General features: G+C 39.9%; 4 protein-coding genes across 6 annotated transcripts in view; 2 read left to right on the top strand and 2 right to left on the bottom strand.

The window, feature by feature from the left end:
* Positions 1-2,571, top strand: part of LOC113155235 — a 5,191-nt gene extending 2,620 nt beyond the window's left edge. Inside the window, exon 2 of the mRNA XM_026349844.1 lies at positions 1,314-2,571. Coding sequence (XP_026205629.1) covers positions 1,314-1,823 — 510 coding nt within the window. The 3' untranslated portion in view covers positions 1,824-2,571. The remainder of the gene's footprint in view (positions 1-1,313) is intronic.
* LOC113155249 overlaps positions 1-6,672 on the bottom strand; it is a 12,214-nt gene extending 5,542 nt beyond the window's left edge. The window contains exons 1-3 of the mRNA XM_026349867.1: positions 5,955-6,672; positions 4,369-4,731; positions 3,542-3,664 (exon numbers count right to left, since the gene is read on the bottom strand). Coding sequence (XP_026205652.1) covers positions 3,542-3,664; positions 4,369-4,731; positions 5,955-5,988 — 520 coding nt within the window. The 5' untranslated portion in view covers positions 5,989-6,672. The remainder of the gene's footprint in view (positions 1-3,541; positions 3,665-4,368; positions 4,732-5,954) is intronic.
* Positions 6,673-6,790: 118 nt separating this feature from the next.
* lgals17 (galectin 17) lies at positions 6,791-11,353 on the top strand. Of its 2 annotated transcripts, none has more exons than XM_026349824.2 (7): positions 6,791-6,923; positions 7,771-7,814; positions 8,085-8,450; positions 8,677-8,767; positions 9,842-10,014; positions 10,222-10,275; positions 10,403-11,353. In XM_026349824.2, the coding sequence occupies exons 1-7, from the start codon at positions 6,865-6,867 to the stop codon at positions 10,483-10,485; spliced, it is 870 nt and encodes a 289-aa protein (XP_026205609.1). In that variant the 5' UTR covers positions 6,791-6,864; the 3' UTR covers positions 10,486-11,353. The 2 variants fall into 2 exon arrangements, with proteins under 2 accessions (XP_026205609.1, XP_026205608.1); XM_026349823.2 differs by having other exon boundaries at positions 6,794-6,923; positions 9,836-10,014; positions 10,403-11,345.
* Positions 11,354-11,618: 265 nt separating this feature from the next.
* On the bottom strand, positions 11,619-23,379 carry vps52 (VPS52 subunit of GARP complex). Of its 2 annotated transcripts, none has more exons than XM_026349755.1 (20): positions 23,223-23,352; positions 21,429-21,510; positions 21,082-21,134; positions 20,674-20,749; positions 20,353-20,420; positions 19,644-19,819; positions 19,306-19,456; positions 18,887-18,987; positions 18,375-18,507; positions 17,822-17,879; positions 17,142-17,275; positions 15,968-16,123; positions 15,683-15,801; positions 15,412-15,535; positions 15,227-15,322; positions 14,971-15,078; positions 14,744-14,809; positions 14,476-14,587; positions 13,002-13,120; positions 11,619-12,574 (listed from the first exon to the last, which is right to left on the bottom strand). In XM_026349755.1, exons 1-20 carry the CDS (start codon positions 23,316-23,318, stop codon positions 12,428-12,430), a joined length of 2,175 nt encoding a protein of 724 aa, XP_026205540.1. In that variant the 5' UTR covers positions 23,319-23,352; the 3' UTR covers positions 11,619-12,427. The 2 variants fall into 2 exon arrangements, with proteins under 2 accessions (XP_026205540.1, XP_026205541.1); XM_026349756.1 differs by having other exon boundaries at positions 12,428-12,574; positions 21,429-21,507; positions 23,223-23,379.
* Positions 23,380-23,404: the final 25 nt, after the last annotated feature.

A 23,404-nucleotide genomic window follows, 5' to 3' on the forward strand; every position in this document is an offset into this window, starting at 1 on the left:
ATCATTCTTATTATATTATATATATAGGAGACACACCTTTTCTTTAGAAACTCCCTCAGTTCTCTTTGTTTCTGGAGTGTTCTGTTATAAACCAACTGGACAAGAGATTAACAAACAAAGGGATTTTATACCAACCTGAAATAGAAAGTACCAAACAGAAAATCACTGCTAAACGCAGGAAAACAAAGTCTGAGGCAAAGTCCAGGGTGTAACAAAAGGTGATGAATCCAAGTACAAACTGCTTTTAAAGGAAAGGAGACAAACAGGTGAAATGAATCTATAATCAGGGCCCAGGAGGGTGGAGAGTGAGGAAGTCCAAATAAGTGTAAACAGGAAGGAAACAAAACCAACTGAAAGGTGAAGAAGCAGAAATAGAAACATCCAGTATGTGTCCAGTTATATTTGTATTATATATATTATAATATAATATGATATAATATAACAGTACATGTCCAGTTATATTTGTATTATATATATGATAATATAATATGATATAATATAACAGTACATGTCCAGTTATATTTGTATTATATATATTATAATATAATATGATATAATATAACAGTACATGTCCAGTTATATTTGTATTATATATATTATAATATAATATGATATAATATAACAGTACATGTCCAGTTATATTGTTATTATATATATTATAATATAATATGATATAATATAACAGTACATGTCCAGTTATATTGTTATTATATATATTATAATATAATATGATATAATATGACAGTACATGTCCAGTTATATTTGTATTATATATATTATAATATAATATGATATAATATAACAGTACATGTCCAGTTATATTTGTATTATATATATTATAATATAATATGATATAATATAACAGTACATGTCCAGTTATATTGTTATTATATATGTTATAATATAATATCATATAATATAACAGTACATGTCCAGTTATATTTTTATTATATATATGATAATATAATATCATATAATATAACAGTACATGTCCAGTTATATTGTTATTATATATATGATAATATAATATGATATAATATAACAGTACATGTCCAGTTATATTTGTATTATATATATTATAATATAATATGATATAATATAACAGTACATGTCCAGTTATATTTGTATTATATATATTATAATATAATATGATATAATATGACAGACTGTAGTATTCTCACTGTTCATGGCAGAGCAGCTGTAGTGGATTACAGTCCGTGGTCCAGGACTAGACCCTGTAGTAAAGTGTCCAGTCTCTGTCCTGTAGCTGTTTTCTTGAACTGACTCCAGCTCTGATCTCTGTCCACCTCCAGGACGGCAACACCACATTCATGCGTGGTAATGAGCAGTACTTCCGTCCCTGTGGCTGGGACCGCGCCGCCCTGCGGGTCATAAAGAAGTATGACGACGGGGACTCCTGGCTTGGGACGGGGAAGGACGCCTGGCCCGTCTCCTACCATGGACAGGACATGGACGGCTCCCTTGGCGTCATCCTGACCCACGGCGGGAGTCCCAGCGAGGAGCCAAAGTTTCTGGAAGCAGCCGCCGCCTCTCTAATGACCAAGGAGACGAGGGGCAGAGGCGTGTACTCCACACCGGACATCAAGATGGCAGAGACTAAGTGCAAGATGTTCACGTCCAAAACGGACGGCAAGAAATACAAAGTGGTTCTTCAGAACCGTATCAACCCGAACAAAAGAAGGAAGTGTCAGAGAGAAAGTGTGTGGCTGATCTACATCCCTGATGACTACAATGACATCAAGACCAGGACCCTTGTGCAGGAGTCCATCCGCCCCTACGGGCTGCTGGTGAAGCAGGTGTGAAGCAGGTGTGAAGCAGGTGTGAGCCAGACCTGGACGCTACCATGAAACCACAGAAGAAGAATCCAGGTCAGGTTCTCATGATGATCAACAGAAACCTCACAGCCTGTCTACGCTACTGAGGACGTTCTAGATATTTAATCCACAGATTTGTTCGGGGATGTAGGAATAATCAACAAATGTATTTTACAGTGAGTTCTTGTTCCATTTATCCAAAAGAAGCGATTTCTCTTTAGCTGTGACTTTAACATTCAGCTTTCTACTGACCCTGTGTGACCTTCAGATTCACAGATTGATGAGGAAAATAAATCAGGTTCTACTTTCACTTAAATCTTAAAGTTAGTTCAATGCACAGCCAGGGTGTGGTGCGTTCAAAGCTATAGACAGACTGTGGGGAAAATGAAAGGGAAGTTGCAATATTCAGGGAAGCTGATGTACTTGAGCCAGAGGCCCTCTGCACGAGAGGCTGATTATGCTGCCACCTGGTGGAATATTGTGATATTTGATTAGTTTCTTCTGTAGAGTGAGACATCAGACAATAAAACATAGTTCTCGAGACAGTAGGGGTTTGAGTGTGTCAAATGAAATGTACTGTACCCATGAGCCTTCAGTGGGATCCGTGCAGTAGATGGATTGAACCGAGCACAGTAACTGACGTCTTTCTCATGTCTCCATGATCTTCTACAGAACATCTGTTGCTGAAAGTTTGTTTGCAATAAAAGTGAAGTGCACCTATCGTGGTGTGACGAAGCTTCTCGTTGTGTTATTCAGCAGGTGGATAAATCATCGGATCAGAACTGCTCTTCACTCTCTTTGTTAAACCTGCTTCTGTCAGATCTTAATGTTGGTTCACGTCACTCAGTTTCATCCAGAGCCGGTGGAATGAGTCTTGTACAGAACAGCGTCAAGGTTCACTCCACTCAGCATGTTCAGAGTTATAAATAGACTTAAATCCAGCATCAGAACACACATCAATATTTCTGATAAGGATGTTTTTACTATTTCAGAATCACGTGTGGTTTGATCACAGCTATAGATTCATGTAAAATCATTCCTGCTGCAGGTGGAGAATATTGAAACAGGGATGAATTCAAACCAAATACCTAAATAACAACACATGATTATTTCCCTCAGAGACCTGTTGTTATGTGGATGTGTTATTTACTGTTTACTGTTATTTTCACCTGCAATTCGTGTGTGTCACCAGCAGAGGTCGATAGAAGTAGTAGATGTAATGGGTGACGGGGTTGATGGGGTTGTAGTGGACGCACTGAACAGCGTGACACCTTGTTAAATGTATAAAAGGTTCCTGTTGGAGCCACAGTGAAATGAAATGATCAAATTTAGCTACAAGTATGGAAGTAATAGGTTACTTCACATGAAATCAGACCATCTCCGACCACCTACAGTGTCTTCAGTTTGATTTCCAGCTTCCACTTTCCTCTTGCTGCCCTGTTTCTCTTCACCTCATCTCTGACTTTGATGGGAAATCAGTTGTTTGTGCACTAGATGTTAGTCGGAACCAGAGCTGTGACGTCAGCTCTCCATTTGATTCTGTATTTAGACATTTAGGAAATGTGATTCATTTACATCCAAACCAGCAGCGAGTAACTCTAACTACCCAAACCCGACCTTTCATTGACCTTCAAACTAAATACCTTCACTTTACAGACCTCACTCAAGGAGCAGAGGACACAAAGACTCAACAACCAACCACACACCTGAGCACAGGTAGAATCCAGCGATGAACATAAAACAGATGGTGAGTAACCCAGGAAGAAGACAGATCCCCAGAGTCCAACACGGCTGCTTCATTCTGTCTCTGGCTGACCCCCCGTCAGCTCCTGAAAACACAATAATAAATCAGTGGATGTGTTGAGCTTCCTGTTTGTATCGAACCTCGAACCACCAGGAAATGATTTCAGTCGTATTTTCATCTTTCACCTTTTTGAAATTACTGCCTACAGACAGTTTTCATGCTCCTGCTGCCTTCAGCAGTTCAACTCTATAAAAACTATATTTGAAGAATTCAGCAGCTGGAGTTTTTTTTTTATTTCACTGACGCCAAATGACAGAATGATAAAACCCCCATATTTCCTGTCGACCAAACACTGAAACTGTGACTTTCCACAGAAACCAAGTAACACAGTTTAATAAACAACTAGTTTCTGAAGCATCAGGCTGTTTGTGGAGCTGGTTTTATTAATCTATCATAAACAGCTTGTTTAGTTACTGGTTCCACACCTAGTTCCTCTACAGTTTACATAGACAGTTAAGTTTCACATTTCAAATAGCAGAAGCTGCTGATTTAATCGTTAGGTGTGGTGATTCTGGTTTTATGACTCATCACATTTTAAATTCTTGTGGATCAACCTGGAGGAATAAAGAGATGATACGACATGCAGGGATTTAGTCTTTGAAAGACTTTTAACCTCTTTTTATTGGTTAAAAGATAAAAAGTTTAGCATTTTTTAATTCTTATTTAGAGAAAACATCTGGAAACTCAGGTAAAAGTTGAAGAAGCTGAATCAGAGAATAAACTTCTCACCAGTCACAGTCAGATCAATTCCTCTGTTCACGCACACGGCCCCGTCACACCGCCCGGCGCAGAAATACAGCCCACTGTCTTTCTCCTCCACCTCCAGGATTTCCAGACTCACCGAGCCTTCGTTCAAATCTCCCCCGAAGGTGAAGCGATTCGTGTCGGCAGTGTGAATGTCGACAGTATGTTCAGTAACTCTACTTAGTCGAACCGTCATTAGAGGCAGCAGCTGGTCTGAACGCAGCTGGTACCAGGTGATCTCAGCACTGGATGTCAGGTTACAGGTGAGGGAGGCGTTCTGCCCCACCTGGACCACGTGAGCAGAGCGGAGAACAGGTGAGGCTGAAGACAGGTGGCATCCAGCAGCACCTGAGGAGAGGGAGGAGGGCGGACAGGTGAGCAGCGAGGTCTGACTGATGTTCAACTAAAGACATGTTCAACAAAAGTCTTTTCAGTCATTTATATCCAAGTTTTCGTATTTATAAATCTCTAATATCAAAAGTATGAACTTTAAATAAAGCCTCTTTTTTACTTCTCTAATTCTTCCAATCATCCATCTGCAGCTTATGCAGGTTCAGGTTCATAATTATACAGCAGGAAAAATGTGAGAGAAGCATCAGTTCATTCAAGCATTTCTCAACAATGATCTATTGTTCCACATCTATTCCTGTTGCACCAAATGAAGTTTACTTTCATATTTTTTACTCAATATATCAGTAATATCTGTACCACAGTAATTTGACCTGGCTGAGCAGACACATTGTTCTTTGTTAAAATTAGGATTTTAAAATCTGTTCCACAAACAACAAACTGAAGGAGAATTTGTGTGAACTTATCCTTTAACTCTGCAGCACAACACATCCACTGCTGCCTGACGACAGCAGAAGGAAATCAGGGATAAAGGAATAAGGACTGAATTCATGGTTTTATTTTAACTACAGAAATCCTCTGCACCTTCACAGACTGGACTTTTCACAGTTTCTCGTTCATCTCTGAGTGTCGTCGGCTATTTTAGATGGAAATCACTCACAGCTTTGCAACTTGAAGCAAACGTCATCAAATCTGTTCTGAGATCTATTTTGAGGCCAGATTCAAGTTTCTCCGGTCATTGAAAAAAGTTTGCAGACAAAAAACAAAGTTCCCTCTTTCTGTCTTTCAGAAACAGGTGCTGAACAGTCGCAGCTCCACGTGTGCTCAGAAACACCAGGAGACTCAGCACCTGAATCGACAACAGATGGGTACCCCAGAACAGGACTGGACCAAGAACTGAGCCTAAATCAGTCTGTGCCAGCTCAGGATCACTGTGCACAGACCTGTTCCCTGTGTGACCTCGAGGCCAGATGTTCAGTTCACACTCTCACAGCTGCAGCTATTTGTAATTCACCACATCAAATGACTCATGAGCACAAACACAGCTACAGAACAACACAAGCTTCTAGTTTGATCCTTATCTTATCACAAACGCCTCTGGATTCTCCACAGTGACCCTGAAGTCATTGACGCATCCTTGGATTTTACATCCACAGTGAGCGTGTGAAGCCTGATGTCCTCAAACACGTGTTATAATAAAAAGTAAATGAACCTTAACTTACAAAAGACAGTGAGGATCCAAGTGAGACCTGCCATGATCTAGTATAAGTGTCTTCAGGTTCAGTGCTGGATCAGTGTGCAGCAGCAGCAGGACTGAGTTAGTTGTCAACATACAGTGGGTTTTGTGGAAGGAAGTAAGTGGGGGCCACAGAGCAGAACACTGGAGACCACTGACATGTCTGTGTCGGAGGAGACAATGGAACATTTTCCATGAGACCTGCTGCATATTCACACTTCTGCCTCATTATAATGATGATTTGGCAACATGGGTTATAAGTTTCGTTTCTGCAGATGAAAAGCTATTTACTCACTGGGACACGCTTCAAAATAAAAGCACCACAAACCCCGGTATGGGTAGGACTGAAGAAACCCCCTCAGTGTGTTGGGTTCTCTTGAAAACTACATGTGTGTCCACTTTGTGGTCTGGTGTTTCCTGTTTACTTCAAGTTTGCCTCTGGTGTGTCTTTCAATTAGTCCAGCAGTGGAAAAATAAAGGGTATGAGTAGTATAGATAGTGTGTATAAAGCAGTTTAATAAGTGAATATAAACGCCACAGTTTGAAGAAAGAAGCTGTTTATAGCCTAAAAGTACCTTTAATTTATAAATAATATTAAAAGAACCTTTATTAGCTGAACACTGTGAAACTTCACATTAAAAAATAAAAACTCACTCAATATATAAATCAGAATAAAACAAGTCCTGTCAAATGAACTGTTCAATAATGTGCATAAAAGCAAACAGATGTGTGATTTCACGTCTTCAACTTGGTCCATCTCCAGAGAGTGTAGCCCGGGCTCTTATTTTGGCAGTAACCGGAATCGAAAGCTCAGCTGCGGCTCTATAAATAAGATCCTGAGCAGCGAAGAGTCAGTGAAGAGACATTTAAAAGCAGCTCAGCGGAGGAGAGAGAAGATGACTGAGCTAAGTTTCCAAAGAGCACAACTCATGAGAACAGTCACAGTCCGGGGCTGGTAAGAAGAACTGCACTTTATTTTGAAAGGAAAAGTTTATTTATCAGGTGGATTTTTTCACATGTACAATAGAAGGAGCTGGTTTTCCTGCAGGATGTCAGCAGATAGAGTTAAAAGGCTGCTGCTGTGACTGCTGCTGCAGCTTTGCACGTCGTCTTCTCCACATTGAGCAGGATTCTTGATGCTGCAGCAGCTGACGCGACAAAACCGCACGAAGCGGAGCTGGTTTCGTTTTAGAGGAAACGTCGAAATGAAACTCACTGGTCCGTAGAGTCCAGCTGGGATCAGATCAGTTTCATTTCTCTGAACAAATACGACGAATGAATCAGACCGGAACTAAGTAGGAGTTCATATTTAGTCAGACACAAAGATCATTTTATTAATTACATGTAAATTCAAACAAAACTAAAAGACTATTTCTGAACTTCTGGATTATTAATGATATCAAATGATGTATATTCATTTTATTTATTTATAGGAAAAAAAGGATCTTCAGTATTTAATCATTTTTTCCAAATTTGTTTTTTTATTATTATTATTATTATTATTATTATTATTATTATTATATTATTAATGAAATCCAACACAGCTCATGAGCCATTCCTAATACTATTATTCAGTTTTAAGTGTCTCCATGTGTCTTATCCTGATTATATTTCAATAACCCTGTTGTAGAGTCTGTTAATCCAATAATAATAATAATAATAATAATAATAATAATTATTATTATTATTATTATTATTATTATTATTATTATTATTATTATTATTAACTGGTAGATTTCCACTGAGAAGCAGGTGAATTGAATCAAATACTAAAATTCTCTCTCTTCGTTTATTGTTTCCAGGTTTTTCATTCATCTTCAATGTTTCCTATTTGGAAGTTTAGTTGGTGAGTATCAACCTGCTTTTACCTTTAATCACCACATGGAAGCTGAATGATGAATTAGTTCCTGATTTTGATGTAGAACAACAAATTACAGCCTTATATTATAACTAGTGATCAGTTTCCTCATGTGTTTCCTGTGATCATGCAGTTTGTCTCTGTGTGATAAGCCTAAATTAGTCATAGTTTGGTTTCCACCATTCTTTTTAAATATTCTTTGTCAGCTCATCAGTCCAAACTGGATATTTACCTCCTTTAATGCATCTTTTCTTCCAGACTCCTCTTCCCTGTCCTCCGCCCCCCACTTCCTGTCCATCACCACCCACGTGGGGAACCAGGCGGTCCTTCCCTGCAGCTGGAAGTCACGTCTGGGGGAAGCGGCTCAGTCCGCCTGTCACGTCCAGTGGACGAACCCCATCGACATGGTGCTGGAGCAGCAGGGAGACCTGAAGTGGCAGGCGGCCGAGTACAAGGGTCGGGTGGAGGTTCCTGAGGAGAAGCTCGGGTCCGGGGACTGTTCTCTGATCATCAGTGACGTTCAGATCGGAGACTCGGGGAGTTACGACAGCTTCATGGTGGTGGACGGAGTGAGGTCCAAAAAAACCAGGGTGTTCATTCAGAGCGTCCGGCTGTCGGTGTTCGGTTAGTTTGGGGTTCATCTCCCTGTTGACTTCATTTCTACACTTCCTGACCCGTCCTGTCCAGGGTTGGGTCCAGATGAACATTTAACCCACATTTAACCTTTCAGTCTGTCCAGTTTCAAATGTTCCATCTTTCCTCAGCTCATCTCTTCTCTGTTTGTCTCCATCATTTCTCTGAGTAGTTTTGATCTGAAACGTTGATGACGTTGTTTCGTTTCTGCTCTCAGACCACAAATCTCACCAGTCTCGTAAACAAGGTGAGGACTTGGTCCTGGAGCTGCACACCCATCAGTCTGTGCGGGTGATCTTCCAGGGCAGGTGAGCTGCTTTCCTCTAAACAGACACTAAATCTTTCAGGAAAAGAATGAGGGAAAACAGTTTTCTACAAATTCTAGGTTTTCTGAATGAAGTCTGGCAACAACAGTTTCACTTTTATCTTCACATCCTCTGTTCATCTTTTCTCTCCTCTTATGTCACGACTCTCGTCTTCTAACATGTTTTTGACTCGTCTCGTCTTTTTTTTTTCCTCCTGCCTCGTCTGTTTCCATGTCTCGTCTCTGCTCTGACCCTCTTCCATCTCTGCTCTCTTTAACCCACTCCTACGAAATCGGTGTTTGATTCAGCCTCGAACAATTTGCAGGCTGCGGTAAAGCTGAGTCACTCGATGGTGCTCTGCTTATCAAAGCTTTAATGACAGAATTATGTGGGTTTTGGACAAAAGAATCAACAAGTTAATGTAGCAGAACTTTCCAGAGGAGGAAGATCTATTGTTGAACCCTACATTTGTTTTTTTCCTGATGATGATGATGATATTTATCATAAACACCAATTACTGTACGAATGAAGTCACAACCAGGTAAAGTGTAATTATCTTCCTCTCCAGGAACCAAAGACATGTATTTAAACATCAAACCACTTGTTTTAGAGCAAACTAAACATTAGTGAGTCACTTCAGGCTGTTCTGATGCTGAACAATACAGACGCCCATCGCCTGCTGCCTCTGTGGTTCCTTTTCTTCCTTTGTGCTGCAGCACATTTAGCTTCTCTTTGTTTCTAAATTGTACAACTGTACGTGCAGGACAAAAAGGATTCACAGTTCCTTCGTAGTCAAGTCAGTCAGGCAGCTGCAGGACAAATAGCTCTGGTTCTTTCACCCTGATCTTCCTGGACTCTGTACTCCAGTGGGATTGTGGGGCTGAGGAGTCAGATGTTATAGTTCACTGTGAATTTTTTAAATAGTTAATGCAGGTCTGTGATTCTGTTTGTTAGGTTATTGCAGCCACTGTTATTTGCAGCCACTAGATGGCGCCCACAGGCTTTAGGTCTTGGTTCCATGTTATCACAGTGTCTGTCTCATCCTAACGACCCCGGCTGTGTGCTGGACAGGAACAGCTCGGAGTGGTCGGACCTGTGGATGAGAGGCGACAACAACACTCAGCGTCTGGAGAAACAGCTTCTGACAGAGCAGCTGACCATAAAGAAGTTAAGGAAGTCAGATGCAGGACTGTACAAAGTCCTGGACCAACAGGGCCTCGCTGTCAGCACCGTGCAGCTCTCTGTGGAAGGTGAGAGTCTGACGCTTTTGCACCAGCTGCTTTTCTGTGTTTGTATTTAGGTCACAACACATTTACCAACATCACATGACCTCATTCTTCTACCACGTGTATTAGACCATATTAAGTTTGATCATATCCCTCCTGATATCAGGAGCACGTCTCTGCAGTTTTAAGTATGTTTTGCATTAAATGTCTGATGTTCTCTTTGCTCCTCAGAGCACTCCACGTCTCTCAAAGTCCACCAGGCTGTAAACAGTGAAATCCCAACAGGTGAGAAGATAATGGTCATTTTCTAAAGTGCAGCAGAACAAAAGAAGATTCACATTATATTTGACTTATTATATATTTATATATTACATTATATATTATATGTTTCCAACCTCTGATGTCTCTTCAGGTGATGCTGCCAAGATCAGCTGTTCATCTCTTCTCCTCTCGTCTGTTTTTGTCACATTAAGTTTCCACATTTTTCATCTTTAAGACAATCAGTGTAATTCAAAGCTGTCTGTTGTTTTTAGCATTTTGTGTCTGAACATTACAAATGTAGCCTGATGACATTTCAGATGAGCCGGATGAGACTGAGGGCGAGTTCAGTACGGAATGACAGTTATCATAGCTTAGCATAAAGACAGGAAACAGAGGGAAACAGCTAGCCTGGCACTGTCCAGAAGACCAGTAGAGTGCGAGCAGTGTCCTTTCATGTGGTAACACAGCTGTGAGTAGAAACAGAGAAAGTCTCCATGGTGTGATGTGTTTAAAGACACTACTACTACTACTACTACTACACTAGCTCTGAGTCTTTGTTGGATATTTTTCCTTGAATGCACGAGTCCAGAGTTTAGGAAACCTGTGGTAGCACAAAATAACAGACGTCAAAAGATAGAAGCTGGGCAGAGGAACACCTGAATAAATTATTTATAGTAATATTATTATAATAACTAAGGATTTTCACTTTTCAATAGTTTATATAATTTTATTTTGGGGTTTCTCAGAGAGAAACTATAAAAGGTGTTTTGTCTGACTTTGATGGTTAAATTGACCGAAACACAAAGTGATCGTTAGATTAGTTGTTTCTTTCAGCCCTAAATATTATTATTATTATTATTATTGTCATTATCTTTCTCAAAGTATAAATTCTTTAAAGATTTCTAGTAGCAGAATGAAACTCTAATAGTTCTCTCTGAAATGTAAGGAAACATTTTTACAATAAATGATCAACTGGTTAATAGAAATGTAATTAGTAATATATTAATATTCAGTAAATGTGAAGTTTGCGGTGATTTGTTTGCTGTGTATCTGTTTATCTACTACAAACATCTTCTTTAAACTAATGCATTTATTTCCACTTGTATTTAAATATTCTTTAGATGTACTGATTATGTTGATTGTCTTCTCTCTATTTTAAATAATTTAATCTAAAACTAAATAAAGAGATTAAAAAAATGAAACAAGCAAACACAGTTACTTTGCGTTTCCATGATTCGTTGTTGAACTGCACAGACTGATCACACTGGAATGACAGATTCAAACACGACGAACTCTATGTACAGCTGCAGCTGGAGAGAAGAGTAAAGGCACAAACACTCAGTTTAGTACAGAGAACAGCAGCAGAATATCACAGATCTGTCCTTTAATGTTCAGTCTCCGCTGCTCAGGTTCATTGAAGCACAGATGAACAGGAAAAAAACAAAGTCTCTGAAGTGATGTGAGAACGTCTCTCACTAGTGCAGTGTCACAAATCAAACCTTTCAGATTCACAGAATTTATTTTACTGAAATAAAACTGAAAAAATAAAAATCAGGATGAATTAACACATTCTCCAGATGTTCTACGGTCTGGTTTTAAATTCTAAGTGTCTATGATCTAATCAGTATATAAATATTAGCTTTTAATATTAAACAGAAAACTGTAACTCTAGTTCAGACTTGATTTACTTCCAGTTTTGTCTTAAGGCTATTTCTGATTATTTAGATGTGGATTTACTTTATGCTACAGGATTTTCCTGTTCATCAGGGAAAAATGGTTTGGAAACATTGGAGATTTTTTTTTTTTTTTTTAATACTTTTCAGCTTTTTCGATGTTAATGTTAGTTTTGTTGTCAGCAACAAACAAATCAGACTCCCACACACTAACCATCACCTGCGTTCGCCCCATTAGCAACATGTTGGTCACATGTGAATTCAACCTGATGAAGGTGCGAGGACCAAACGGACATTAAGTTAAAATAAAAACCACTTCCACTCAGATCCAGAAAATAAACCGCCTCGTCCGGTCTCTTGAGCAGATAATGTTCCAAACCTTTCAGTATGTTCTTCAGCTGGGAGCGAGGACAAACCCGGAGCAAAGAAACACCTCCAGATTCCAGATGTTCATCAATGAATCCGATACACTTGGTTTTCACTCACAGACTCTGGGAGTTCTGTTAGAAGTTGGGTTTATGCTTCTTGACCTCGACCATCAGGTGGTGCAGGTTGATGAGCTCGGAGCGGACGGCCAGGCTACGGAACGTCGGCTGGTTCAGGACCTTGTGGAAGCCGTGGTAGTACTGGATCAGCTGGGTCAGAGCGCCCTGCAGCAGGAGGAGGGAGAGGAAGAGTGTTGCTCCACTAGTATGGATATGTTTTTACTCAGTAATATCTTCATACATACTTCACAGCGGGAAAAGGTTTTTCTACTTCTAAATGAATCCAACATAAAATCTAAAACCAGATAAAGGAGACCAAGTTTAAAAATCATCTCATCTCTCTCGATCATTATGCACCTCTGTGCATAATAACACATCGTAGGTAGAGTCTTAGAAAAGTAACTAGTAACTAAAGCTGCCAAACACAGTACACGTGTTACTCTGAAGTAAATATATAAAATATATGAAATACTTCAACGTTGTACTTAAGTACAATAGCTGAGTAAATGTACTTATTACTCAGTGAAGTATTAACACAAAGAATCCCAAAGTGCAGTAGGTGAAGCAGGACTACACCTGTTTACTGTCTCACCTGGATGATGCTGGTTCCATTTTTAAAGTTGGTGAATGACCTCATGACGTCCTGACTCATCGACTCTACCGACTGTTTCCATGTGCTGGAAAATCCCCGAACGAGCTGAGTGATACGAGCTGAACACACACACACACACACACACACACACACACACACACACACACACACGTTACTTCATGAGAGCAGTAGCAGCAGGAGAGTGTAGTGGTAAAACTGCCCCCCCCCCCCCCCCCCCCCGGTTCTGTGAGTCTGATAGTGTGTGTCGGATAGTTTGTGTCAGATAGTGTGTGTCTGATAGTGTGTGTCGGATAGTGTGTGTCAGATAGTGTGTGTCTGATAGTGTGTGTCTGATAGTGTGTGTCTGATAGTGTGTGTCTGATAGTGTGTGTCTGATAGTGTGTGTCTGATAGTGTGTGTCTGATAGTGTGTGTCGGATAGTGTGTGTCGGATAGTGTGTGTCTGATAGTGTGTGTCTGATAGTGTGTGTCGGATAGTGTGTGTCTGATAGTGTGTGTCTGATAGTGTGTGTCTGATAGTGTGTGTCTGATAGTGCACAGTTTTTTACTGTTCAGCTTTTCAGTTCTTCTCCTGCTATGAGCTGTTGTAGGTGTAGTTTCACACTCTGTTACCACAGTACAGAGTTTGACATCGTACAAACAAACTGTTCAGATGTGGTAACTGTGAAGAGAAGCGGTGTGAGAACCACTGAGAAAAGGGATGTGTGAAGTGAGCAGCATCACACAGAAGAAAACAAAACTGAGAGGGCTGGATACTTCTGAATTCACTCTGAAATGAAACTGATGGATCCAGATGAAAGAATCCTGCTCAGGTTCATTTCCATCAGTGGACACATTCACAGTCTTTCAATGTCCACTGTTCATTATTGGCTTCCAACTTTACAGCTAAGTATACAAAACCACAAACCGCAGGCTCCCACCCTGATACACCCCCCACATCACACTACAGAGTTGTGATGTCCAAGAACACCTTGACATGTGGTGAGGAGGAACTGAGAATCAAACCACCAACCGTGGCTCCACAGGCTGTGCTACCAACTGAACTACAGCTGCACCTTTTACAAGACCCACTGGATATTCTGTGTCACTGTGAATTCAAGGGATCTTCCAAGATCCAGACAAAAAGACAGGAAAGCAAATCATGGACGTTACTCCATATGATTAAGTCCAATACTTCCAGACAGAGCTATCATTATTATTATATTATAAATGGAAGTAGTTCAGTGTTTCCTCCCAGCGTCTTTTTACTTCAGGGAAAGTCCAGAACAGAAGAGTCAGGTCAGTCACAAACGGTGAACTCATCAAAACTTATCATATGTCACATTTTCTTCCTATGAATTGTCGTTTCGTTTTATTTTGAATCTTCCACCCCTTCCTCCTTCAGTTGTTTATTAGTCTGTTAAAAATCCATCATTAAAATGTGAGTTGCTACAAAACAAATCAACTTTTCTCACCTTCCTCGTTCTTCAGTCGGTCCAGCTGCCCTTTCTCCATCAGAGCCTCGGCCTCCTTCACAAAGGCGATCATGCCTCCGAAGGGGGGAGACAGAATCTCTTCGATAAACTCCTGGACGCAGGAGAAGGAGGAAACAGCACAAATAGGGCCTCAGCATTCACTACAGGACTATAACTTGATTTCCCAGCATCTAGTTTTACACATTTATTATATTTTCAACTGTAACGACACAGGAACAGTTTCCTGTAACACCTCAGTGACATTTACCTGTGTCCTCGCCAGGAGCAGCTGCTGGAATCCTTCCACCTCCTTACTGTCGTCTGCTGCCCTCTCCTGGACAGAGGAGGAAGGAATTAAACAGACCATCAGCAGGAAGAGCAACGCAAACTGACATGTTTCAACTATTCACTGTTAAAATGACTGAAATCAAATTGAACAGACGGACAATGTTAGAAACAGAGAGCTGTCTGGACGGTGATGTGATGCCAGCTCACCATGAGGACACTGAGCATCATGTCGTAGTTGTTGATGAGGAAGATGAGCTGGTCTCTTCTGGAGGGAAACTCAGCCGCCATCTTTAGGACAAAGTTTTCCACCTCGATCTGAGATGTTGAACGTAACATAAGGTTAGACGACCTCAGCTTGGCAGAGAGAAAGAAAACCTCTACAGCGACAAACACTCGTTCACTTCAGCAGTTACAGGACTGTTGTTGAGGACGCTTCTTCCTTTCCAAAAAACATGTGCGTTACCTGCAGCTGCCCCAGCAGAGCATTGGTCCTCTCGTTGGGAAACGTCTGGTTGATGCTGACAATGGCCGACGAGAACTCTGCGTAACGACGAGTGATCTGAAATCACCAAACACACAAACACACACTCAGTTCAACTGTCCTACACTGTATGTGGTGGATAACACTGTGAAGGGTGTGTGTCTTACATAGTGTGGCCTGGTGTCCAGTACTCCCAGTTTCTGAGGGTCTGTGTTTCTGATGCTGTGGATGTTCATCTCTAGAATGAGCTCAAACCGCGGCCACAGCAGCTCCAGCACCGCCTCCCAGTACCTGACACAAAGGTGAGGAAAATGCTAAAAGCCATCCGAGTATGGAACACAAATGGCCATCTGAGTCCTGAACAGGGAGTAAAACCTGGAACCCGCAAAATAAACTTTGTAGAAATAAATGTGATCAGCTAGAGAGAGGGACACTGACTTGTCGAGAGCGGGGATGTTCCTCTTGGTGGTGATAGCTCTGAATCTGAAGATGATGTGGATACACAGGAAGATGGCGATGCTGTCGTAGCAGTCGGACACATACGTGGACATGCTCTTCTGCAGGAAGAGAGACACAGTAATATTAAAGTCCAGTTGTGTTCTGGTTCTTTGCGTATAGTTCATTTCTGTAGTTTATGTAAATGTCTTTAGCAGCAATGTGTCCAGTGGTTTAACAGAAACATGTTATCAACATTATGAGACTCTGGGAGGAAAAGGCTTGTACCAGGAACATGCTGAGAGTTTTTCCCATGATGCTGTTGAAGAGGTCGAGGGCAGAGTTTCCCGCCACCATGAAGAAGTCAGAGAGGAAGAGGTATTCTCTGCAGCCGTTGTCCAGCAGGGCGTAGTGCTGACTGCGAAACAGCGTCTCATAGGGATACTGCAGCAGAGAAAGAGACTGAACATTACTTTGTGTGCAGTTACTTCTGATGAGTTTGATGCTTCAAAGTTTATAGAATATATCATAGAGTTGCCACAAGGTGTCAGTGTTGATCATCAGTTGTACACAGAGTGAACATGTTCACACACATTATGACATGAAGGTTTTAATACAAGTGAGGCTGGTCACCAACATCTGCCAGAACTGTTCTGGTCTTTCTTCCATCAGGTTTGTATCTGAGGTTGTTTGTTAAACTAAACAATAAGCCATCTGAGTTCTTCAGGGAAGCTGTGTGTGTACAACACACAATGAAAAGGCAGTGATTACTACTTGTGTACAACACACAAGTAGAAATTAAATTAAATTATAGTGTGTTGCATTGTCTATTAAATGTGCTACACAAATGACCTTTCATTTCTTACTTCCTTCATTAGGTAAAAATGTAGCAGGACAAAGAGAAATATGTGGCTGCTTACTTTCTTTTTGAGACTTGGAGGACATTTGTGGAGCCTCTATGATTTTTGACAGCAGATACTTTTAGGGTCACATTTTATGTGTCGTCTATAGTTGTGCCATTACTTTATTAATGTTGAAAGGATCTAATGAATTCAGTGCTTAGATAAACAATCAAATAGCTGATCAAGAAAAAATAAACTATTCAGATGCAAATCGGGAAACAACCTGAATTAAACATGTAATTTTTCTTTATATTTATTTTATTTATTTTTTACTCACAAGCTTTGAACTAGAGCTCCGTAGGTTGAGCCTTGTTGGTTATATCCCTGATGAAAACACATCAAACTGTACTTTCTACAGTTTAAGTTTTACTCCAATACTAATATTATTACTAGGGCTGTATTGGTTCACCCAACAGGGTTTCTAGCTTTGCAAATTAGTGTCAATTTAAAAATAAACTGGATTTCGAGAATCGAGTTTTGTTATATTCCCCCCATTTTGTTGTTTGTGAATGTTTGTTTTGTTTGTGTTATGTGTGTATGATGCTTCTGACGTGTCTCACCCTGCTGTCCCCCCTCTGAGCCGTATGAGGAACCAGGATGGGCCCCTCCAGTTCAGTAGGACTCAGTATGGCCCCCCTCTGACCCAGAGTAAAGATGGTGTTCCTGCTCTTCAAAGATGGTTTGGAGAAGAAACCTGCAGCAGGGAGTTAAGGAATTTCACGTGTTGCTTGTGTCACGTTCTCACTCTCTTTCCACTCCTGGGTTACACGTGCTACGCTGACATAGCTGCACTATATCAATGACACACCTACTGATAATCATGCCTATTAAATGTTTTCATCAATGCTTCTTGATTAAAGAAATCTCAGGTATGACCTTCAAATTCTGGCAACTGTCTCCTAGAGAGGAAGAAGGAAGAAGTGGCACTGGCACTGTGCCTGTAGTACACCTTGTTTTCTCATGATCGTGATAGACTTCACTCATACTCTTTTACTAGCACGTCAGCTTGCAGAGGATTTCCAAGTCAGAGGTTTCCTGCATTCCATTAATTTTTCTGAGCATTTCATGTATTACTATTTACATAAATCAGGCAGAGAACGGGTACCAAGGCATTACTACACTACTAGAGCTTGTTTGTGACAACTGTCAATTTTAAGATGAATTTTACCTGAAGTTTTCTTAAAGACTTATTATGACGGTTTAAGACACACACACACACACACACACTTTAAAAGGATATCTTTCTTGGCTGTGTCTTCCACACCCATCAGGTCATCTTTGTCTGCCACCTCTTCATACTGCACACAGGACAGAGACGTGTTTAAACATGCTAAGTACTGATTCCTTTATCTCCTGTGAGAAAAACACACATGCTGATACATGTCTGTGGTGCTGAAGCACATCGTCCCTAAATCAACGGAGTAACCGCAGCCAACAGACAAGCAAATCAAACAATGTCTTTATTTCAATCTTCTTACTGTTTATTTGTCTTAAAGGTGCAGTGTGTTAGAGTTCCTCTGTGTATTTCTCCATATGTTGCATTGAGTACATGTTTGGCTAAAAAAACAAACATCTTGCTCACAAAGTCTGTCAGTAAGGGATAAAAAAGTGCCCAGAAGCTGATAATTACCATGCAGCTAAATTAACTAATGAATGATGGCTTGTCTAAAATCCATCGCATGGGAACAGGTGAAGCTGAGCCTTATTTCATGGGGGTAACAAATCATGATTCATGTGTAGAAATGAGCTCTCAGTGGTCGTGACCTTATCGTTTCTGGTGTGAATGTACTGACCTGCACTTTCAGCAGCCTGCCGCTGTACGACTTGAAGTAACTGTAGTAAATCTTGCTCATCGTGTCCACGTACTCGTCTCTGATCTCTTTAGCAACTGTCCTCTCATTTGCCAAAAGGAACTGATAGAAAAATCTTCAGAAGTACAACAGTTATTTTCACTCAGGACATTGATTAATAGCCAATAATTAAAGTAAAGTTTAATTTTATTATGTAGATTCTGATGGTAAGTGTGGAAAAAAACAAAGCTGCAGCTGTATAATGATAAATTTTTATGTGTAAAATATGAAAATAATTATGACAGAAACATAACAAAGTATGATTGTATCTCAGAGTATCTACAAAACAATGATTTAAACGTGTTTTTCCTTCATAAAATCCTGTTGCTGGTTGTGATACCTGATCAATCGAAAGCCTCCAATGACAGAAGTGAACACACTAGATGAGGTAATATATAATATTTATGGCCTAAAGTATCATCACAAATGCAAAAATACTGATAGAGTTTGCTCACCTGTATTTCAGCAGAGTGTTCTGTGGTATCTGGTAGTTGGTCATTGGCTTCCTGAAGGAGTAGATCTTCTGAAGAATGAACTCTCTGATCTTCGACACCGCCTGAGGTCGAGAAAACATGTAACATGAATTAAACCTGACCATCTGAAGTTTCATCTGTAGAAATCTGTGAGATTCACTTTGAAAACAATCATGGTGTCAGGAGAGAAAATGAGAAATGAGCTGTTAACCTGTACAAATTATGGACTTTAAACAATCTTTCTATGAGAAATCATCAACATTCATTTCATTTCTTCTATTCACAAACTGAGCCTTAAGTTTACTAGAGGTTTTAAAATAAGACATTGTAAATATTTAAGTACTTCAAAATGTTACTTAAGTAAAATAACTGAGTAAACGTAGTGAGTTCTTGGGGCTCACCTTGAGTTTGAGGCGGTCCACAATGTCCTGGATGTCGGAGCAGGCCAGCGTCTCTCTGAAACTCAGCTCTTTAGCAAAGTTGATCTTGTTGTTGAGCTCGTGAAGCTGCTCCAGGAACTCCTGCTCTGTCACCGGACTCTCCAGGATGGTGCTGAGACGAGACAAACATCAGAATCTAAGTATGATTTCTACAGTGTCAGTATATACAGTAGACCAAAGTTAGACTTTTTATGCACAGAACCATTTTTGGTTAATGTAGTTTTTTTATATTACAGTTTTTCTCACATTACACAATTTGGACATTTATTTTTGTTTTTTTAGTTTTAGACCAAACTCACGAGATCATGGCTCCAGGCACCACCAGCTCATCCACCAGCTGGCTGAGGTGGCTGCGTACGGCCTGCCTATTCTTCAATCTGACATTCATGCTGACCGACTGCTGCTGCAGAGTCTGGATCTCACTGCTGATGGATGACAGGTCACTCTGGAAGCCGCTCAGCATGCCCTCCATGCGCTGTCAGCACAAACAGAGGACAGCTGGAGTGAAGACGGTGTATAAAACGAGGAAATGGGTTTTTAATTGAGGACTTCTGATTAATTTAAGATCCTTAACATTTAGGAAAATTCAAACAAAAGGAAGGTGATGAAAGTTGATGAGCAAAAAGAAACAAACAAAGGAGACCTGGTGACATGAAGAGAAATGAAGAAAAGAAAAATCAAGAGATTTTTAGACTAAAGCAACATGATGGCCGTTGAACAAACGTCAACATATTTCTATCAAACCCCAGTTTTCTGTTTTTGAACAAGTCAATAATAAAAAAGGCCTCACTGCATCACGTTACAGTTGTATGTAAAACAAAAGATTAGAAAAGATGTAGGGACTTCATAATAGTAGTGGTGCATTCACTCGTCTGCCATGTGACCATCAATCTCATTTGTCAAGTGTTGTGTAGAGAACTGAGCTAAAGTCCAAATCAACCATCCTGTGTTCTTTACATTATGCCCCACTGACCTCATCCTGCAGTGGACTGAGGCGTCTCGTCTTACCTCCAGTATGGAGTCGCAGGCGGTGATCTGATTGTGCAGAAGAGCGATGTTCTGACTCTCCTTGATGTCTGACAGAAGACCCCTCAGGAAAATACGAGAGACCAACTCTGTGTGTGTGGATGAGTTTCAAGTTCTTTCTCAAGACATGAAACTTTATTTCTTATAAGATTTAATATTAAAGCCTAAATACGTTTTAACCTAATGTTGCTCGATCATTGTATTTGTTATTATTGTAATAATGGTTTATCAGCTTGTCAATATGTACGTTTATTATCCAAATTATATTAGCCAATATTAGCCAAATCTTGCTTAAAAAGATACAGTCTTTGATTGAGGCCTGTTCGATCCTCTGCAGCTCAGCCTCCACCTGTTTAGAGTACTGACGGAGGTCAACACCCTGAAGACAGACAGAAGGAGAGAATATTGGTATATAATACACTGTGGAAACCAGAGAAAAACATGTACATGTTGGCTAATTGAAAATGACATTTTTAAATAAATTTGGAACATTGTACTTTAGACGAGACAATGAAGAGTGAAAGTAAATACATATCACAGCTTCAGCAGCTGAGTGTGTGAACTCTGAGTCTTGTTACAGGCAGCTGCAGGTCGGTACAGTAACTGTGATAGGTAAGAGGAGTTGAAATGTGTCCACCACCATCACAGACCTCCTGTTAAATGTCCTAATTCAAACTGCTGGTTGAAAGTTTGCGGCCATGACATTCTTACCGTTTTCAGCGCCTCCTTCACCAGGTCGTCCTCCAGATTAGCCTGGATATGAGCTGAATGGAGAAAAAAGAGAAAGAGTCATTTTTTTAGGTCAAATCAAACAAACCTGACAAAACAACAGAGCAAGATGTGTCTCTTTAATTTACATTCATGGATTTAAAGCATCTTTAAGGTTAAATCAAAGCATTCTTGCCCTGACTCACCCTTAACAAACATACATTTAAAATACATAGTTTAGATAGTATCTTTCATACAAGGTGTTTAGATTATGGTATGAACATCCCTGAGTGACTGCACCTGTGGTCTCATCATAAAATGAAACATATTAATCATAACTGTTTCCTTACTGTCCACTTCATCCAAGATAAACTCATCTGTGGTGAGGTCCAGTTCTCCCAGGTTGAGATTAGCAATGTCTCCATCAGTCTTCTAGGAAAAAGGCAAATAGCGAAAGCAAATCATTATTTCAAGTGATAGATGTATCTATAAGTAAAGGATGTTTATATTAGTTTATGATATTTATTTTCTAGATCAAGCTGTCAGTAAATATGTAAATTGTGATTTTAATGTGTTTGAATTTTTTGGAAAGGGTTATTTTTTACCCCTCATTTATTTTTGTTTTACATCATCAGCATCATATATCATGTGACGTCATGTCAGATTCAGAGCAGATAGCAGCCAGACGCAGAGGGAGCAGAAATCTCAGGTAAATATTCATAACCAACTGTCTTCAAACTGACAGATTAAAGATAGATAGATAGATAGATAGATAGATAGATAGATAGATAGATAGATAGATAGACAGATACTTTATTGATCCCCAAGGGGAAATTTTGGTGTTGCAGGCATTACACACAAAAACATTTGAACATTGAGTAACATGATCTACACAACAATACACGAGACACAGTACAAGAATAACACACAGAATAGACAGTAATAACAACAAAACACACAGTAGGACTTGAATGTAAAGTGACTAAGTTACACATTTGGATGTTGATAAAGAGTGATCCGCAAATGGGCTGAAAACTGATTTTAAAATACATTCAATAAATATGTAAAGTAAGATATGTGTTTACTGTGTGCTCTAAATGTGTCTGTCACTATCTGTATGAAAGTCAGAAGGGTTGAATTTACAGCGTAGTTTGTACCAATGCATATACTGACCACACAGTAACCCAAAGTACCAAAGACTAAAAGAAGCATGTTTTGATAAGAAGAATTGAGAATTTAGCCAAAACTACAGTGGCCCTGACAGCACAACATGCTCTTCTCTTCTTGCAGGGATATTTTCTAAATGCTGTGCCTGTGTTATGAAGTTGGTGAATTTAGGATGAACTTTATAATTTTGTGTGGTCAGCTTCAGTGTGTTGAGCTCTCATAGCCACAATAATCTCAGGAAATAACAGCAGAACTTTTGTATTGAGTTCAACAAGATATTAGACAAAACTGTATTTACAGTACATTGGTTGTTATGTTTGGGACAGTTTAAGGTAGGTCACTTTAGATCCAGCCTAACAGGATAAGATTTAGATCATGGATGGGTGGAATCTAGTAATGGTCTGAAGACTAAAATGACCATAACACTCAATGCAGCCCATCACCCTGCAAAGAGAATCACCTTTTTGTATCACCTTTCTGACAGTTCCAATAAAAGCTGAGAAATTCTAACCTTGTAAAAGTAGAATTTATGACAGAGCAGCTGTGATCCATTAAACTGTACAGGTGAACCAGTATGTGGATTTAAGCTTGTTTAATAAATGGTTTATCATCTCATTAATGGAATTGATGATTAATCAATTATTAATTTAATTGCATGATAGGTTGTTGTCACAGGACGCATTCAGGAACCTCTATCCAGTGTTTAAACCGGATGTTAGCAGCTACGTTAGCTTCTAGCTACATAATCAAACTGACAATCGTGTCATAAAGCACAATTTGACAGTCAGTTTTTATAAGTTTAGCTTTCTTAGTTCGCTGGACAGACTCCAGTTGGTTAACATAACGTAACGTTACAGTTCATTGATAACACCTCCCGGCTACTGTTGGTAAAGCTAACAGCACTGAGGGAATGAACAGCTGAATATTTGAGCTTTTCAAACCAGCTACACAGCCAAATAGAAACAATCAAACGTCACCTCGTCCTGTAAATACGCCATGGCGAGTTCTGTCGGGTTTCCAGCTGTGTTTACATCGGGACCAGCTTCAACCACAGCTGCAGCTACGTCCGCCATTGCGGCGAATTTATGCTAACGTCAAAACATCACGATTGTAAAGTTCCGCCGCATCGTCGTCCCCGAAAACCAAAAGGAATCCTCCC

The sequence above is a fragment of the Anabas testudineus genome, chromosome 11 (assembly GCF_900324465.2).
Source record: "Anabas testudineus chromosome 11, fAnaTes1.2, whole genome shotgun sequence".
NCBI classification, from domain to species: Eukaryota; Metazoa; Chordata; class Actinopteri; order Anabantiformes; family Anabantidae; genus Anabas; species Anabas testudineus.

What these genes read in the sequence shown, in the direction of transcription:
- lgals17 (XM_026349823.2), top strand. Translation starts at nt 6,865, where the DNA reads ATGACTGAGCTAAGTTTCCAAAGAGCACAACTCATGAGAACAGTCACA. An exon ending in CGTGCAGCTCTCTGTGGAAG is followed by an intron (nt 10,015 to 10,221) that starts GTGAGAGTCTGA and finishes TTTGCTCCTCAG; the next exon opens with AGCACTCCACGTCTCTCAAA. An exon ending in AAACAGTGAAATCCCAACAG is followed by an intron (nt 10,276 to 10,402) that starts GTGAGAAGATAA and finishes ATGTCTCTTCAG; the next exon opens with GTGATGCTGCCAAGATCAGC.
- vps52 (XM_026349755.1), bottom strand. Translation starts at nt 23,318, where the DNA reads ATGGCGGACGTAGCTGCAGCTGTGGTTGAAGCTGGTCCCGATGTAAAC. An exon ending in CTCTGCTGGGGCAGCTGCAG is followed by an intron (nt 15,079 to 15,226) that starts GTAACGCACATG and finishes TCAACATCTCAG; the next exon opens with ATCGAGGTGGAAAACTTTGT. An exon ending in TGATGCTCAGTGTCCTCATG is followed by an intron (nt 14,810 to 14,970) that starts GTGAGCTGGCAT and finishes TCCTCTGTCCAG; the next exon opens with GAGAGGGCAGCAGACGACAG.